The 19,977-nt window shown below is 39.8% G+C and overlaps 1 protein-coding gene across 6 annotated transcripts in view; it reads right to left on the bottom strand.

Annotated features, from left to right (window-relative positions):
• Positions 1-19,977, bottom strand: part of rbms3 (RNA binding motif, single stranded interacting protein) — a 453,566-nt gene that overhangs the window by 62,326 nt on the left and 371,263 nt on the right. For all 6 annotated transcript variants that reach the window (XM_047383175.1, XM_047383169.1, XM_047383170.1 and 3 more), the window contains one exon: positions 12,626-12,732. In XM_047383175.1, coding sequence (XP_047239131.1) covers positions 12,626-12,732 — 107 coding nt within the window. The remainder of the gene's footprint in view (positions 1-12,625; positions 12,733-19,977) is intronic.

The following is a 19,977-nucleotide window of genomic DNA, read 5'->3' as shown; positions in this document are numbered from 1 at the left end:
GACATCTGTTAGGCTTTCACACAGAGTGAAAAGCCGGATGTTTTTTTTCATGTGCTTGCATTCCCCAAGAGTAGCTGCTTGAGAAGTGTGACTTTCAAAAGTTTTTTTTAAAATAAGTGTGTGTGTTGGTGAGAGACAGCAAAAGAGTAAAGCGTGGGGGAAGGGAAGGGGGTTGAGCACCTACAGAGCTTGTGTTTGTGTGTATTGAAAAGAATTGCAGTGACTAATATGTTTGTCAGCATGAGACAGCGAGAGACAGCACTTTTTACACTCCCACATTGGGTAGTTTACAAGAAAATCTGTCATATTCCTCAATCCTTGCCACCAGCCACCCTGTAGCACTCAACCCTTTGCAACTCCTGACTGATCATGCAATGTGTTCCCTCTCTGTTTCTCTGTCTCCGTCTCAGTGAGTCACTTGCTCTCTCTCTCTCCATATGTTGCTGAGGGGTCTGGGAAGACTTCAAACACAGGGAGGAGGACACAGGGAGGAAGTGAAAGTAAAAAAAAGGAAGAAATTTGTGCAGAAAGCACTTAAAGGGAGAATAAGAGGAAGAGTTAAGGGAAATCAAAAAACCCAAGACGAAATGAGAAATTATGTAGAGGCAGATGTGGTGTAAAAGATTAATGGATGATGTGGACTGTTTCTCCCCGTCATCTGCATGCAAGAGGCAGCTTGGTGAGAAATGTCTTCGGTCCTGATAAGCAATTGACATGTGATACCGGTCTTGCAGCTGATCAATGACCACATGGTGCATGGCAGACTATTCATTGTCCTATTAAAATGCTTTTAGTTCAACTAGATCATATCTGGAGGTGACCTGACATGCATAGTGACTGATTAGGTGCAAACACAATCTGGCCCTGCAGATGTCAAAATCTGCATAATTCATCAAAATAAATACTAATATAAAACATGGCAAAGATTTTTGCAAGTTTTTTTTAAATGGTGACGGAAAAATCTGAAGGCCATCTTTTCATTTTAACAGACTGCATTTCACACCCCTGATCTGAACTGTGGATGTGCAATTCAGGTCCATGACACCAGGAGTAAGTTGTGAATTGTGCGTTCTGGCCACAGCAGGTGATCTGTTTATATTTCAATTGCACTCGTTAAATTTGAATGTTTATACATAGTGACTGGGTCCATAGTCGTGTTTTTTGTCACTGCGGAGACATGTATTCATCTGGTTGATGTGTATTCTCTGCTCAGCTTGTTCAGACTGAATATTAGTTATTATCATTAAAAAAATACTAATGTCACGGGCAAAAATAGATAATGACAGGACTTTTTTGACCCTGTCAAAATGACAAGAAAAAGGTGTAATTCAACCTCCTCTGTTTCCAGGATTGTAACAATCTTTAAAACATTAGTCCACACAACATTTCTCTTATGTATATTATGAGATGTCCAGTATTCATACAGAACTGGTAGGGATTAATCGAGAAACACTAATCCGTCTTTTCTGCCCCAAAATCATTTCTGTTTTTATTTGAGATCTGTCCTGCAGATTCCAGTTTCTTTAAGGACTATAACAAATAAAGAGCAAGATCCCCTCGGGGATCAATAAAGTATCTTTGAATTGAATTGAATTGAATGTACAACAGCTTCTTTTATAGAGGTAGTAGATTTAAATCCATGCAGTAAATTAGTGCTATTTTAAATCATACTACTATTTAATTTAACAAGTAAATCAGTCTTGTACATTAAATGAATAATTAAATCTAATTGTCAATCTGATGTAAATCATTCTCCTTTCTGATTGAATTATCATTTATTATATATTCCAAAAAGACCAAAAGTTAATCTTTTTCTTAGCACTCTAACTTGTTTTCTCACAGATAAGAATATGTTCCCTAAGGCCTATGAGAAAGCTTGAATCAAGGAATGAATTTATTGTTACTTAAACCAGCTAAATTAAACAAACCAGACTAACAAAAACAAATACAAACTTTAAAGAACACATAATCTACTTTTACTGATCGGAAATTTAAGCCAGAATAATACATGAACTCTTGGCTACTTATCAGTCAACCAATTCAAACTCTAAGAGCTGTACGACGTTTTAAGGCAATTCCTCAACCCTTTGTGGGAAAGTCTCCTTGTATTATTTTTGATAATTTAGCTAAACGTCAAAGGTTGGCTAAATCGTAAAAAAATATAAGGAAAAAGGACTGCCATCCATCCCATCACATTTAGTGGTCAATAAACAACCCCACCTGTGTGGCAAAGGATTTCAGCCCCCCCTTCAATCAGGGGTCAAACACCGACAGCACATTCCAGTAGCTTAGCATCGTGTCTAGACGCTGAGAAATACTGGCATAACATCCTTTGAGTCAGCCTTGAGGATCACTTCACAGGGGGTTAGCCACAGTTTATTTCTCTCACAGAACATACTTTCTAGTTGAAGTTGGAGCTCTGACTACTGATGGACTTATAGCATTTTCAGCTATAGAAAGCTACATTCTTCCAGAAATCCCGCTTATTTCAGCAAGAGCACAACCAAATCAGCAGCTGACTCATACAGAATATGTGTTGCACTGGGTTTGAGTCCTAAACCTATCTTTATCAAAATGGGAGATGTCTCCGCACAGAATCAGGGAAAAATCATCTGCAGTCTTTGACCATCAAACAATAGCACATTTAAACATGAAAACTGTCCGGACAAATATATTTAATTAGAATTTAAAAACAGAATCTAGAATTTAGTTCAGAATCATATCATTAAATTAAGCATCACCACAATTTACTGTATAATCAATTCTTTTCATTTCAAAGTCTGAATCTTCCAGAGAGTCTGTAGAAAAGCAAATTATTCTGTTTCAAAACGCAATGTACTGCAGGTGACATTATACATGACCTGAAAAAGGGAAAGGAAAACGGTCCAAATCTGATCTCTTTGAATTATTCTCCATCTCTACATCTGACTTTATTAACACAGATATACTGCACATGCACAAAAAATGCAGTTTACAAAAAGCTTGAGATGATCAATAATCTAAGATGTTTAACTATATAAACGTTTTTGTTCAGTTCAAGGTTCCTATTACTGGAAGTTGTATTGAGGCCAAATTAATTGATTTTATTTCCAAATTAAAAAGGTTCTGAGACGACATCAGACAGAATTTATTATTCACATAATGAGAGTAAAAATGAAGCTTGTTAAACCTAGTATCTCTGCCTCAAAGAACGTAAAAATAATACCAAATATATGCATCATTCAGCACTAGCAATAACTCCATTGTTGGTGATCCAGTTAAGGCTTTGAATAAAGACATCAATGGAATTAGAAAAGTGTTGAGGGTATAGTTAGACCTCACTAAATTTAAAACTGCCTGGGCCACATAGTTGGAACAGGGTGCATGGTCTTCCCACATTTGAAAGTCAACTGACCCACCTGAAGTGCCTTCTCCCTGTGAGCTTCATTAACACGTTTGGTAAAGTTCTGCACCATGTGGAGGGGAACATCTGTTATTAGCCTCTCCTTTTTAATAGGGTTAGTGGACATTTACTTGGGTAATAAAAGTAAGCTTTTAAATTAGTTTTCAAAGACTTGGACTTGTTCATGTTTTGTCACGTTACAACCACAAACCTCAACATATTTTATATTAATTTTATGTTGTAGATCAGCACAAAGTAGCCCATAACTGTGAAGTACAAGGAAACACAGAGTCATTGCTTTGTACAGCCTCCCTTTGCTGCAATTACAGCTGCCAGATTGTTAGGGTATGTCTCTACCATCTCTGCACATGTGGAGACTGAACGTTTTGTTCATTAATCTGTGTAGAATGGCTCAAGCTCAGTCATATTGGATAAGGCAACATCTGTGATTTTGTCAATTTGAAGCTTTGCCACATATTCTTAATTGTACACAGGTCCGGACATTGACTAGGCCATTCTAACATTTAATTACATTTTGATCTAAACTATTTAATGATAGGTCTGGCAACATGTTTATAGTTGTTATCCTGTTGAAGGATGAACCTTGCTCCCTTTTCAAAGGACAATGACCCTTTCGGCAACATATTTAGTTCCCCACACTTGAACTTCACCACATCATTTTGTAATCCACAAAGTAATGTGAAACAATGTGAGCGGAGGCCACCAGAGGGGAAGACTGAAGAGAGGAGATAGCTACCAGGAAGAAGGAACATGAAAATATTTTTAACTGACACACAAATCCCTTCCCTAAGATTTTTAACTTGAGGTTTAAATGGGTCATCGGTGTACATTTGAATTAAGCTTCAATTCAACTAGTTTATAATAATGTGCCTGGGCTTTTTTTTTTTTGTTCAGCTTAGCCTTTGGCTCAACTCAGATCTATGCACAAACTGTGGGTCTCTGGTATTTCTCCCCAGTCATTCTTGTTTCCCCTCTTCTCTGTATGTTTATAAAATCTAGGATGCACAATTTTTTTCTCTTTAGATGAAACTTTCTAGAGCTACAGTAGATTGCGTCAGAGTGCAAAATCCTGGACATTTTAATCAGTCTGTGTATCCTACAGTAGGGTAACTTAAATCAGGACATCTTCATGTGATGAAAAGCTGAAATACATCTGAATAACCAGAAGTGCATGCTAAATATTTACAGGGACCTTATACAGTTCCAGCAAAAAGGATTAAACACATGTCCCTCTTATTTCTACAGTATTGCCTTGTTACACCCACAAGATGCAAACAAAGCTCAACATGTTTTATGAAGTCAACTGTACTGCCCTTTATTAATAACGTGGGATGTTGCAATTAAAAATGTTTTATTTGCAAATACAATTTTGGGCAGAACTTTGCACCTTGGGCATGGATTTAAATACATTTTTGGTTTTAAATCATTTTTTGACATGTCATTTTTTCCAGGATGGAATCATTATATAGCATAAAAGACAGGGACAAAGGTTTGAATTTATTGTTGTTTATTGCATTGTTCTGGTAGGTTTTTGTTGTGAAGTGGAAAATGTTTTATTTGTGTGAGTGTGGGATCAGCTAGCATGCTGAGGTGCCCTGGGGTCCTTAGATAGAAAAACTTTTTATCCAATTTGAATAAAAAGCTAACTCCAACTGCACTGTTCAATTGTTAGGATTACTAGGAATGTATGTACCTGACTGTTGTGAAGTGCCTTGAGACAACATGTGTTGTGAATATAAATAAAACTGAATTGAATTGAATTGGGGCTGCACAGTGGCGCAGTTGGTAGCACTGTTGCCTTGCAGCAAGAAGGTCCTGGGTTCGATTCCCGGCCGGGGGTCTTTCTGCATGGAATTTGCATGTTCTCCCTGTGCATGCGTGGGTTCTCACTGGGTACTCCAGCTTCCTCCCACAGTCCAAAGACATGCCAGTTAGGTTAATTGGTCACTCTAAATTGCCCTTAGGTGTATGAATGAGTGTGTGTATGGTTGTATGTGTGTTGCCCTGCGATGGACTGGCGACCTGTCCACGGTGTACACTGCCTCTCGCCCATAGACTGCTGGAGATAGGCACCAGCTCCCCCGCGACCCACTATGGAATAAGCGGTAGAAACTGACTGACTGAATTGAATTGGGGTTGAGATGTGGGATTGGTGAGGTTTGGCGTGCTGTGGAGTTATTCCTCCAAGGGGATTCGTGGCGTTTGAGTTCGGGGGCATGTGTTCAATATCTGTGTCCTGGTTGGGCGTGGCCCTGTGGGGAGATTTATGTTGGGGTTCATGGGGGGTGTCATGGGGTTGAGAACGAAATTCATTGGGGGTTGGGACTGTTTTATCCTGGTACGGCTCTGGTTGGCAGGTCTATTTGGACCAGGAAGACCCCTCTTTTGTACCTGTAGTACTAGCGGTGGCCCTCCTGGGGTTCCAATGCTCTGAGGGCTTTTGGATGTATGTGGCTTCAATCTCTTCCGTGTCTGTCTCGGGTCTTGGGGGCAGGTCTGTGGCTCTTCACACTTGCTTTTGCATATTTTTATGGAGAAACCTTAAATACACAAGTGCGCTCACGCTTACACCCACAGGTGTTAAGATTCAGGTGGTAACAGATAAACACATGTTATATATTGAGCCGCAATTACCACTAAATACAACTTGCATTCATTCGTACCATGCACTTTCGGTAACACTGCTGTTGTTATACATGTTTCTGCAGGTGTAGAAGCAGTCTTCTAGGATGTTATCTTGTGTTCTTTCAACCTTCATTCTCTCCTCTATTCTTTTCTCCCTCCATCCATGTTTCTTTTGTGCCCCACCTCTCTCTCTTTCTTGCTTCTTTTTCTTCTTCTTCCCCTTTTCGTATCCGTCACCGTGACCATTGCAATTGAAATAATGCCAAAGCAGTTTCTAACAAAGATTTTTTTTATACAGGTCCTTCTCAAAAAATTAGCATATTGTGATAAAGTCCATTATTTTCCATAATGTCATGATGAAAATTTAACATTCATATATTTTAGATTCATTGCACACTAACTGAAATATTTCAGGTCTTTTATTGTCTTAATACGGATGATTTTGGCATACAGCTCAGGAAAACCCAAAATTCCTATCTCACAAAATTAACATATCATTAAAAGGGTCTCTAAACCAGCTATGAACCTAATCATCTGAATCAACGAGTTAACTCTAAACACCTGCAAAAGATTCCCGAGGCCTTTAAAACTCCCAGCCTGGTTCATCACTCAAAACCCCAATCATGGGTAAGACTGCCGAACCGACTGCTGTCCAGAAGGCCACTATTGACACCCTCAAGCAAGAGGGTAAGACACAGAAAGAAATTTCTGAACGAATAGGGTGTTCCCAGAGTGCTGTATCAAGGCACCTCAGTAGGAAGTCTGTGGGAAGGAAAAAGTGTGGCAGAAAACGCTGCACAACGAGAAGAGGTGACCGGACCCTGAGGAAGATCGTGGAGAAGGGCCGATTCCAGACCTTGGGGGACCTGCGGAAGCAGTGGACTGAGTTTGGAGTAGAAACATCCAGAGCCACCGTGCACAGGCGTGTGCAGGAAATGGGCTACAGGTGCCGCATTCCCCAGGTCAAGCTACTTTTGAACCAGAAACAGCGGCAGAAGCGCCTGACCTGGGCTACAGAGAAGCAGCACTGGACTGTTGCTCAGTGGTCCAAAGTACTTTTTTCGGATGAAAGCAAATTCTGCATGTCATTCGGAAATCAAGGTGCCAGAGTCTGGAGGAAGACTGGGGAGAAGGAAATGCCAAAATGCCAGAAGTCCAGTGTCAAGTACCCACAGTCAGTGATGGTCTGGGGTGCCGTGTCAGCTGCTGGTGTTGGTCCACTGTGTTTTATCAAGGGCAGGGTCAATGCAGCTAGCTATCAGGAGATTTTGGAGCACTTCATGCTTCCATCTGCTGAAAAGCTTTATGGAGATGAAGATTTCATTTTTCAGCATGACCTGGCACCTGCTCACAGTGCCAAAACCACTGGTAAATGGTTTATTGACCATGGTATCACTGAGCTCAATTGGCCTGCCAACTCTCCTGACCTGAACCCCATAGAGAATCTGTGGGATATTGTGAAGAGAACGTTGAGAGACTCAAGACCCAACACTCTGGATGAGCTAAAGGCCGCTATTGAAGCATCGTGCGCCTCCTTAAGACCTCAGCAGTGCCACAGGCTGATTGCCTCCATGCCACGCTGCATTGAAGCAGTCATTTCTGCAAAAGGATTCCCAACCAAGTATTGAGTGCATAACTGTACATGGTTATTTGAAGGTTGACGTTTTTTGTATTAAAAACACTTTTCTTTTATTGGTCGGATGAAATATGCTAATTTTGTGAGATAGGAATTTTGGGTTTTCATGAGCTGTATGCCAAAATCATCCGTATTAAGACAATAAAAGACCTGAAATATTTCAGTTAGTGTGCAACAAATCTAAAATATATGAATGTTAAATTTTCATCATGACATTATGGAAAATAATGAACTTTATCACAATATGCTAATTTTTTGAGAAGGACCTGTATATGTAAAGCAGAGCATTATAACGTTAGCCCTAATGCTCCACTTGTGAAAATAAAAAAAAAGGAAAATGATTTATTTGACATTGAAAAAAAGCTTGAGCAAACAAATATTGTCTTTAAAAATCATTAAAGCTTTTTGTGTAATATTCTTCCACCCTAAAAAAACAGTTTGGTTCAAATAAATAATTTAAAGCCCTATATTGGAATGACATATATCCCCATAATGACAGGAAATAAACTAACCAGAACTAAAGCTGTTAGTGAAGTTAATCATGTAATAAAGCACTGAGAGACAACCAGAGCCTAATTTATAGTCCGACTATCAACAACAAACGCACACATTGAGGCAGTGCTTTCTGAAGGACAAACATTTAATCTCTCCTGATCTTCCTACCTTGCCATTTCAGCATAACTGTCAGCCTCACTAAATGTGTGGACTGTGTTTAGTCATATGTTCGCATTCTTTTTCATCTATATATTCCAGTTTAAAGGCTCCCTTAGCTTTAACCTTGTATCTGCATGTTATCACATTGGATCTAGTTTTGGGGTTTCTGGCATTCTGATGTATGGTAGAAATATGTGTTCAGTGAGGCATTCAGCTTGAGGTGCAATTTACATGACAGCTCATGTACATTCAGGGTCCGTTCCACTGTATCTCAGATATTTATTTCTATTTTTCCTCATACTAGCTTCGTTTGTTAGAATGGACAAAAATGGCAGACAGCTTTTTGCATAAACATGCTGCCCCTGAGTTTCACTGTAGAGATGGTGTGTTCAGGGTTAGGTGCATTGTTAGGTTTTCTGTTCATCTGACCAGAAAATCTTTGTCCAAATGTTTGCTGTGTTCCCCACATGGCTTGAGGCAAACTGCAATTATAACTCTTGCAGTCCATGACTAATAGTTGTCCTGTCAATGGATTCTCCCACTTAAGCTATGGGTTATGCAGCTCCTCCAGAGTTACTTGGAGGCTGCTTCTCTGATTAAACATTCCCTTGCTCATCCTGTCAGTGTAGGTGGGTAGCCATGTCTTGGTAGGTTTGAGGTTGTGCAATACTCTTCCTAGTTTTGACAGCAGTGCTCTGTGGAGTATCCAAAGCTTGGGGCATAATTTTTTTATATGCTTTAAACATTTACACAAATTGATCCCTGAACTGACTGCTGTGTTTCTTGGCTTGCATGATGTTCAGGGACGGCCGGTATAAGTGGGCTAGTAGGGCTGAGCCCTCCCTATTGTTTAAAATAAAAATGTTAAAATACTTAATAAAAACAAATGAAAAATATTGTATAACATTTTGTGAAATTTATAACAAAACTGATGCTTGATAGGTCGGTGAAAATCCCAGAGTCTTTCCAAAGAGCTAACTTCTCACAGCCCCGATCATTTTATGTCTTTCATGGTTCAGAATGATTGACAGATGTCTTGTCACGCCCCCTCAATTTGCGGCTCATTGGGGCTAATTTTGTTCAACCCAGGGTCAGCCCAAGGCCACAGGCTTTAGCCAATAAGGGTGGACGTACAATCACGTGCCTCGAGCGCGAGTGTACGTTGGTTTGGTTTGGTGGAGACTGAGTGGGTATGATGGTGAGCAAGATTAACGTAAATGAGGTGGATTATTTAATTTCTCACCTGTTTTCCTTAATGTCTTTTGAGGAAAAAATGGAAGTGAAGAGGTTGGGGGCGGATAGACCAAAGGATATTCAAAACCAGCAAAAAGAAAAGTGGCAAAACCGGAGTTTTTCTGTGACCTGGTTTCAGCGATAGGACTGGTTAACGGCAAGTCTAGCTAAAAATTCTCTTTTCTGCTTTCTGTGCCTGCTGTTTGGAGGAGACACAGCTTGGACCCAACAAGGAATTGTTGATCTAAAACATTTATCGGACAAAATAAAAAAAAACACGAATCCAGCACAAGTCACATTGGGAACAGTGTAAAATTGTCCATGTAGGGCAGGGTTATCATCGCCTGTCTGCTGGATGAGGGCCACAGCATCGCTGTACAGAGGCACAACAAGATGGTGAAAAAAAACAGACATGCGTTATCACAGATTTTGGATTGCATTAAATTTTGCGGGGCACATGAGCTACCCTTACGTGGGTCTGATAAATCTTCCTCGTGACTGAATCGGGGTGTTTTTCTGGATCTGGTTAACCAGTTTTCTTTTTTAGACAATCAGTTGGCAGATCACCTGTCAAATACGAAGGTGGCCAAATACACCTCTAAAACCAGCCAAAATGAGCTGCTTTAGTGGTTTATCAACAAAAAATTAGGGATGAAATATTAGAAGCGCCCTTTGTTGTGGTGCAAGCAGACGAAACCACAAATGTGGCTTGTGTGAGCCAGTGTGTGATTGTGCTCAGGTACATCACTGAATGCACAGCAGTGGAGAGATTCCTGGGCTTTTTCCTGCTAGAGGACAGGTCTGTAGAGGGATTTGAAAAGCTTCTGAAAGACAAGCTCCAGCCGTTTAAACTGGAAAATAAACTAATTGCCCAGACTTATGATGGAGCTGCGGTAATGAGCGGCGCATCCTCCGGTTTGCAGGCTAGGCTGCCTTTCCTCATGCGCCCTTTGTGCACTGTTATGCCCATCAATTAAACCTGATCATTCAACAGGCATGCTCATCAATTACACCTGTCAGAATATTTTTTGCAAATCATTTAGCTTTAGGAACTTTTTTTTCCAAGTCCCCTAAAAGAACTGCTGTCCTCGACGAAGTGTGCAGCAGGAGAATTCCAGCATCGGGCCAAAAACTTCAAGAGCCGCATTATGCACACTGTGTTTAAACAGGAAGAAAACCTGAAGACATGCTTTGAAAAGATCTACAAAGATCAGTCTTGGGACAGCCTGTCAGTCCAACAAGCTCATGGTTTGTATACACTGCTCCAGAACAAAACGTTTATTTTCTTTTTGTCATTTTTTCACCGTGCCTTTACGCCTGTGGAGATTCTCTATAATATCCTCCAAAAACGTGCCAGGGATCTTACAAAAACAAAACAGGCCTTGGAGAATTTTACCCGGTCCATAAAGGATCTGAACGAGTCGCTGACGACGGAGCAACCAAAATCAGATGTAGGCGCTCTGACACCACGCCGGATGCAGAGTTCAGATAGTGCCTCCATGGCAGCTCAGTGCTGCAAAATAATGATTGAGCAGTCAAAGGGCCGCTTTGAGAAGGCCCGACATTTAAATTAATTTGAACTTATTAACCCAGATCTGTTCTCAGATTTTAACACCTGTTTTCCCCTGAAGCAATTGGACCCTGCAAGTGGACATTTCCCAATGATTTGCAAAGAAAATCTGAAAGGTGAACTGATGGTGATGTACAGCAGTGCGGAGTTTGAAGGGTTAACCTCTGCCCTATCACTGTTGAGGATGCTGACAGAGAACGGTCTTCAGAGCACTTTTTCGGAGACCCTTAAGTTAACTCAAATAGCCATCACAACCCCGATGACATCTGTAGAGTCAGAAAGGTGTTTCAGTACACTGAAGAGGATCAAGTCGTTTCTCCACAGTAACATGGGACTGGAAAGGCTGAATGCGCTGGCCGCACTGTCTCTTGAACAAGAGTTTATCCAGAGATCACCTGACTTTAATGAGGTGGTTATTAACCTTTTTGCATTCCAGAAAAGTCACCGGAGTGAGCTTCTCTTTAAATAAGGTAGGCGTCATTTAAAAAAATATTGTATGTCTTGTTTGATTTTATTTTAATCATGTGATTGTGTAAAGGAGTGCAGTGCAGTGTTATTCAAAGCTGTTTAACTGGGACAGAATCTGAAATAATTACAGTTGAAAACCTTGATGCAGAGGAATTAAGTTGGACAATTGACAGAGCCTGCTTGGTTGTTTATTTTACGGTTGTCTTTGAGCTGAAAAAGGACATGTCAATTTATAGCAGGTTTTCTTTCATTCAAATTGTATGCTTCTGTTGTTGGAATCCAATCTGCAGCATTTTATGATCTATATATATCTGTTAGCCCACCCTACAGATATCACCACCAGCCGCCACTGATGAAGCTGATTGTAACCTGACAAAGTGTGAAAATATTCAAGGAGTATCAATACTTTCACAGGGCACTGGTAATGCTCCAGAAAACGTGGGTAAACATTTATCTATCTTGCTAAAATAGCATATAAAACACTTCAACTATACTTGAAAAAAATTATCCCACAGGAATGTTGCAGTGATTCTGTCTGTGGTCCAAGAGGAAAGCATGGGGATGTTGTTTTGTCTGCTTTCCAGGAAGTAGCTCATATTGTTTCAGTATGTTAATGTATTTCCTTCCAGTAACTGTTTGTTTTTCTTAATCTGTAGATTTCGGCATTTTTCATTAATTTGGTGATAAATTAACTAAAAGTACATTTTCAAGAGAATTCACTGGCAATATTTGACAAATTTAATCACAAGCCTCATTGTTGTCTCTCCCTGCAGCTTTGAAACACTTCTTGTTGCATATGAGGACAATAATGACTGAATTATGAAGCTCCTTTGACCTTTGAGCAACTGGTTCACGACACTGAAGAATTAAAAAGTAAAGTAGCCATTTGGGGACAGCTACAGAAAAAATATTATAGATTGATAGATTCCTTTGCTTTACATTTGTTTCAAGCTAAGACTCAACTCAACGAATGTTGGCAAAGCTTAGCATTACTCAACATTGGACTCCATCCATCTGTATTGTCCCAACATCTTACCTCGCCTTCTCTGTGCCACGGTCTCCCATTCTGAGGATACTTGCTCTGGCTTTGGCGTTTCTTCTGCCCTCCGTCTGCAAATTTGCACAGCAAAGGCTCTGTGGGGGCTGCAGAGAAAGAGAAATGGAGGTCAGAGACATGTTAGAAGGACGGCATCTTGTGACCCTGCAGAAAGGCAGATGCCCTTTTGAACCGCATCTCATTTTCTTTACTTCTGCCACAGCATTTATTTCTCTGGCACATTCCCTTCCTCGTCCCTGCTGTCCTATGAAGCTACAAGAAAAATTCCCAGGTCAACAATGTTGGCAAGCCCTCCCCGTCCGCGCTCCGGCTGGCAGCCCATGAAAGAGCATGGCAGGGTATTGTTGAAACAATAATCACAGTAATCACGCTTGTAAATACCTGTTAGATGGTAAAGACTGCTCTGTCAGCTATTTTTTTTTCTACAAGGCATTCTTGTTCTTGATGCATAATCCTTGCATGTTTTACAATAACAGCCGTCTCCCCTTTTCTTTGAAATTTTATTGCTTTTTCCTCTCAGAAGACGGTAGTTTCAGGACCTCACTGCCCTGTACTTTTTTATTAAAGTCATATTAAGATATTAATTCAGCTGTCCTTTTTGCTAACAGTAGGGGCAGTACTAGCATTTTAAACATTATAAGGAAAGGATTATCATGCAAAATGCCTTCCAAAAGAACAACTGTCTTTCATCAGCAGCAGGAAACCCTGACATAGCTTGAGCTAATTTAGTAAAAACTAAGAAAATATTATAGTTCTCTCTCTATCAACAGCCTTTTGAGTACATTATTACCAGTCAAAGGTCAATGAAAGTAGTGACCTACACTGGACACTTCAAAGGGCACATTCTCACGCTTGTGCTGCAGGTGAGCACTCACAAAAGCCAAATTAGATTCAGGTAGATGAGAGTGCATAAAAATCTGAAGAAAGACATTCTTAGGGATAGAAGAAAGTTGGGAAGGGGGTGGGCGAGCCTGAGAAACTAGCGGCTTTCTTGGCTGGTGACCAGAGGGTCTTGACAGAGTCTGTCCCCCTTTTTCAGTATGCGTCAACAAGATCAGAATCTCTTGAGCGGCTGAGAGTGGAGATGAGAGAAGGGACAGAAGACTGTTGTATAAAGCCAATAGAAATGAATAATTACTGAGGAAGAAAAACTGAAAAAAATAAATAAAGAAGACAGAGAAACAGATCTGGGAAGTAAAATAGCAAAAAATGTGGGAAAGGAAGACAAATTCTTAGGTCACAAAGAAAAAAATCTAATGTTAAGATGACAGAAATGCTATATACAATTCAAATGTATTGTCTTAAGACTTTTCAAGAAGACTCAACAAACAACTTTGATTTGGCCTATTGCTTTTTCAGAAATACGATTTTCAGCTAAAGAAATTGTCATTTATTTATACCTCCAATTGTTCAAATCCAGCATTATAAATGTCCCTTTAGAAATATTTCCCTCTTTATATAATGAATTTACATAATATACAAGTTTTACTTTCTGAAATAGGCAACAAAAATATTGAACTTTTTCACAATATTCAAATTTATTCATTTAGATGTACCTGTAAATTGTGAAGTAGAAACATAGCATTCACAAAGATCATATTATTGATTTAAAGTTCAGCACTTCACTTTTGTCACAGTATTGCACATCTTTTCCTCATTTTAATGCCAAATAAAGAAATGCAGTATTAAGTAAATGTAAGTAAGTATGTAAATAGTGCTCCAGCATCATTTTCAGATGAACCTAATACTATAGTGCATTTAATTTACTGCATATATGCTAAGAAATTCACATAGTTGTATGTGGCCCTATATTGACCTGATAATAATGTTAACTAATGTCAAGGTGCACTATGCAGATACTTTGTCTGCAAATATGAAGGTGTACCCACATTGACTTTGCCAAATGCTTGAAGTGGTTGATAGCCAGGGGAGTTGGTTGTTATGTTAGGTTAATTCTGCAAATAATTACTTCAGCCCTCAGAGGCACTCATGGACTGTGTATAGAGCATTAGACTTTCAGCCCAAGATGTTCAGTAGATATATGGCATATAAAAAAAAAACAACACTGGGACACAATACAAAGATTTAATTTCCTTTTTCCTGAAGCTATTGCATACTGTAAATTTTAAACACTTTATCCTACCAAATGAACAACATATATTCCCTGGTCCCTTTATTAGGAACACATTTGCTTTTTAACACAAATATTAAATAAGTCAATCACATGGCACCAGCTCCATACATTTATTTGTATAGATGTGGTAAAGATGCCTCGATTTAGTTCAAACAGAGCAGGAGAATGTGGAAGAAAAGTCACTTAGAACTGGCATGGTTGTTGATGTCAGACAGGGTGATCCGACATGCAATCCTCTCTCAGGGACAGAGAGAAACTATAGTGGCAATTGTGTGAACAAAATAGCTCTGCTGATTTCAGAGGTCAGACGAGAATGGCTATGTTGGTGTGAGATGACACAAAGGCAACAGGCAAGTTACTCACATAACAAGTTGTTACAACCGAGAACTGGAAATGCACAACATGTTGGACCTCAAAGCAGATGGGCTACAAGAAGGGAAAGACCACACTGGGTGGCAGCACTGTCAACTCTCAACAGGAAACTAAGGCTATAATTCACATAGGCTCAATAAATTTGGACGTTAGGTTATTGGAAAGGCTTTGCTTCAGCATTCAGATGGTAGGACCATTTTGTGCAAACAACATAAAAGCATGTATCCAACCTGTCTTGTGTCAACAGTTTAGCCTGATGGTAGTTATATATTTTTCTTAGCACACTCTGGGCCCCTAAGTACCAATCGAGCATTGTTTAAACGGCACAGCCTACCTAAGTAGTGTTGCTATGTCGATCCCTTCATGACCACAGTGTACCCTATCCTCTGATGGCTAACTCCAGCAGGATAATGTCACAAATCTCAAATCATCTCAAACTGGTTTCTTGAACATGACAATGAGTTTCCTTTACTCCAAACGGCGTTCACAGTCATCAGATCTCAATTGAACAGAGAACCTTTGGGATGTGGTAGAATGGAACAACCACATAATGCATGTGCATCAACTGGATGACACGTTAATATAAACCAAAATCTCTGAGGAATGTTTGTGACAACTTATCAAATCTATCCCATACAGAATTACATTAGTTCCAAAGGCAAAATAAGATCCAACCTGGTACTGGCAGTGTGTACCTGAAGATACGGCTGATTAGCTTATGTAATACGGTGCATCATAAACAATACCTTACGTGGCTTGATGTTTTTTTTTTTCTTGATGTCTTTTCTTTCCTTAACATTTGGACACAAGTAAAAGGTTTTTTGATAGCTTTTCTGACTCTAACCCACTCCTGCCCAGCACCTGGTAGCCTATAGGAGTAACCTGACAACCCTCATGTCATCGCATTCACATTATAGGCCTGGTAGCTCATAATGTGGCAGCTCTGTGACGACACAGGGCAAAGGTGGGGCTACCTGAAGGAAATAATTCAACTGGATCTTTCATCAAGTAAAGCTGGTTAGAAAAAAATAGCTGACACTTTAATCTTTGCTTGCAGATGCAAAAGGTGGCTAGACCTCAATAATAATAGCACTGCATCATATGATTGCAGAGAAAGAAGCTTTGTTCAGTTTAAAAGCAATACTGTTGAAAGTAACAAACTGGAGTGGAGTGGCAGGTGGCTTTTGCAGTTTGATGAAAGGTTTCAGCATCAACAAGCTCACAGGTCAGAACTTAAACCTGCTGCCGAAAGCTACAGATAACTATATTTCTGGCTTAATTTTAGTTTCTGGGATACTAATGAAAACATTAGAGAAAACATTAGTATCCTAACTTATGTGCTAACACAGCTGTGGGCTTGGCCATGAAGTCAAACACAAAGAAAAAATTCCTTATGAGAAATTAAATACTTAGTGTGTGTATTTATGTGTCTTTAGGTTTTGGGATTAAACCCTTCAGAGTCAGCTCAGGAGAACGTAGCAACAAAGGGAGAGTGAAAGGGGGCTGCAGAAAAAACCCCCAACAAAAGCTCCTCCAAACCTATTCTCTGGCACTTTGGGAGATAATTAGCTATTGGAGAAATTTAAAGAACCTGACACAGAGCAAGCTGACCTTCCCTGTGTGACTACATTCCCAGTTCCCACAGCGCACTGGCCAATTTGTTAAAGACTGAAGCCCAAGATCAACAGCTTCACACCACCCCACCCACTCTGTGAACACACACACCCCTCTGTTGCCCTGACACACAGATACACTCTTTTTCTGCCCTTGAAGTCCCTCTGCACTAACTATTAAACACACACAGTATCAGAAACATACAAAAACCATCACCACACAGAAAACAGAAAGTCATCACTGCAGAGCTCAGCCTAAACTAGGGCACTGTGTTGCTGATATTGTGCATTTAGCACAAAATCTTCAAGTGCAATGGACCAATTGTTATGGACCAATTTTGTTTCCAATAAATGATCTTATCATTGGTGAAGTACTTTTCATTGGAGGTCAACAACAGCTGCTAACAAGGTCCACCATGGAAACTCCTAATTGTTTTTAATGAGGGTTGCCTTAGGAACCTGTAAATAAATTCATGAAGAGTGAACACAAACATTAACATTGGCATCTGGGCTGTGGTAAACACACTGCAAAACTAACCACTATTCATGCGCACACAATAGAGGAGAAATTCACAGTGTCTTGTAAAAGTATTTACACGCCCAGTCCTTTTTAAAATTTTGTCACTCTTTATGTCACCATAATTACTAAGCAGAAAAATATTCTACCTTTTTTAAACATTTATTTTGGAAAAAAAAAAATCTGAAAGTTCTGTGTATACTTGTATTCAACCCCTTTAACAACCATTAATAAAATCTTGTGCAGCCAATTACCATCAGCCACCAGATACGCAAAAAGCCTCCATCAATGCAAAGTGTCAATACAGCTGCTTTGGGAAGACCAAGAAACACACAAGTCAGGGATGAAGTTAAAAACTTTTAAAGTTTCACAATAATCAACTAATTATTCCAAATTAGAAAGAAAGCAATAGCTTAGATGTAAAAGGTTGTCAACAGGAGAACTATTTGTCATGCACTTCAAAAATCTGACCTTTATTCCCTTGCAGACCATTTACACATTTTTGCCTCAAACCGATCTTATTGCATCACAATGATGTCAGTTGATGCATATTCCACACATATCAGATATTGTCTTAGAAGCACTTTGCTGCCATCTAGGGGTCGTAGTTATGCCCAATTATGTCGCTAATTTGCTCAATAAAGACATTTTCCAACAGTGCGTACAATTCCAGAGTGAGATGTTAAGGCAGAGTGGAAAACCGCCTTTCTAGTTTGCCAAAAGTAATGTAGGGGACACAGCAAACATGTGGAGGAAGGTGCTCTGGTCAGATGAAACCAAGATAGAACGCTTTGGCCTAAATACAACATAGCATGCATGGCAGCTAACTAACACTGCTATAAACCCTGAACACTCCATCCAATGCATCTTCCCGCCTTTTCACAGTTGATGAATAGAGCTACATAATGGGGCAATCCTGGGAGATGGAAAATACTTGAGAATGGGGGAGAGTTTCATCTTCCCACATGGCCAAGACCCTAAACATAAAGACAGTGCTACAGTGGAAGGGTTTATATCAAAGGCTACTGATGTGTTAGAATGTCCCAGTAAAGCTCCAGACCTAAATCCAACTGAGAATCTATAGGAAGACTTGAGAATTAATGTTAACAAATGCTGTTTATCCAACCTGACTGAGCTTGAGCTATTTTAAGAAACTTTCTGTCTTTAGATGTGTAGAGCTGGTCAAGTCATGCTCCAAAATACTTAGCTCTAATTGCAGCAAAAGCAGGCTCTACAGATGGATGGTTCAAACACATTTTGAAATACACTCACCGGCCACTTTATTAGGTACACCTAGCTAGTACCGGGTTGGTTTTTTTTATTAATGTGCAGTTGGACAGGTGTACCTAATAAAGTGTCCGGTGAGTGTACATACATCATTTTGCTTTTACTTTCCAAATATGAAGTTCTTTAATATCAGATAATATCCCAACAAAATACATTGTAGCTTGTGGTTGTAGCAATAACAAAGATTAAAAGGTTTGTAAGCCACTATAAGACGGTGAGTGAAGACACTGAAATGAACCACAAAGTATGCACAGACTTGCAAAAGAAAGTGCAATTACAATGGGAATTTAAATGGAATCTTATTGAACCTTTTACTTGCTAGCACAGGGTGCAACAGTGATTATTGCTGTTACTGTTTCCAGTGGACCAGCATCTGGTCAAAATCAATACTTTTCTCCGTCTCTGGCAGATAAAGAGAGAATATGCTCTGGATTGTTTCACAAAGGCCAGCTGAATACCATCTTGATCCATGAATGCAAATCAGCACATGTATTACTTGCACATGTATTACTTGAAGTGCCGTAAATTCCCTTGCACGTTCTGAATAGGACTGTACATCTGTTTGGCCTGAATGGTGAAATCAATGTAGGAATGCCCCAGATTTGCAGAGCAGCTGAATAAAAGCTTTTTGCGCAAAGAAACAGCCATCTTTCCAACCTTATGACAGTTACAAAAGAGGCTTCTCACAAGAATTTGGAGTCAAACAGGGCTGGGCTCAGTCCGCTCTTCATGGATCCAGAGCTAAAAAGGGCAAACAGAGAGAACTGCTCAGCTGCTTCCACCAAAATATAATACAGGATAAGAAGCTACAGTGAAAAAAGACTTTCAAATTTTCACTCACTTTAGTTATAAAATACTGCTTTGCCTTGTAAGATGTGTGATGATTTAGGTGTTTCTGAAAAATCTTTGCATGTCCTTGCATTTTGCTGCAAGGACATATTGAGTGAGATCATGAAGAAGTAGGAAAGGAGACATTACTTTCTCTGAATTCTGCTGCACTCTGATGCTGCTTGAGGGGATCTCTAATTGGATCAACAACTGTCCAATTCCCATCAGCCGGATTGACCTGTTTGCCCAGACTGAGGAGAATTTATCTTAGGGGTAACAGAGGGAATAAGAGTGAGACTGAGGCTGAGAGAGAAACACTAAAACAAAATGTGGTGGACAGTGTGATCCATCCAGATAAAAACAAGGAAAAAATTGGAATTATAGTAAGGATATGTCAGGTGAGGATCGTGGAATCAAAACTACAGCAGTGCTAAATGTATGTCGAAATTTTCCGAGTCGAACGAACAAGCTCAGTTTAGCTGCCATTGAAAAAAGCAGGAGGCAGCAGCTTTTCCTACAGGGAGGGCTTTGACGGATCCCAGTCGATAGCTCTCACAACTGCTACACTGGCTTCACATCC

This window comes from Girardinichthys multiradiatus, chromosome 13 (assembly GCF_021462225.1).
Source record: "Girardinichthys multiradiatus isolate DD_20200921_A chromosome 13, DD_fGirMul_XY1, whole genome shotgun sequence".
NCBI classification, from domain to species: Eukaryota; Metazoa; Chordata; class Actinopteri; order Cyprinodontiformes; family Goodeidae; genus Girardinichthys; species Girardinichthys multiradiatus.
This window is presented reverse-complemented; position numbering and strand designations above follow the sequence as displayed.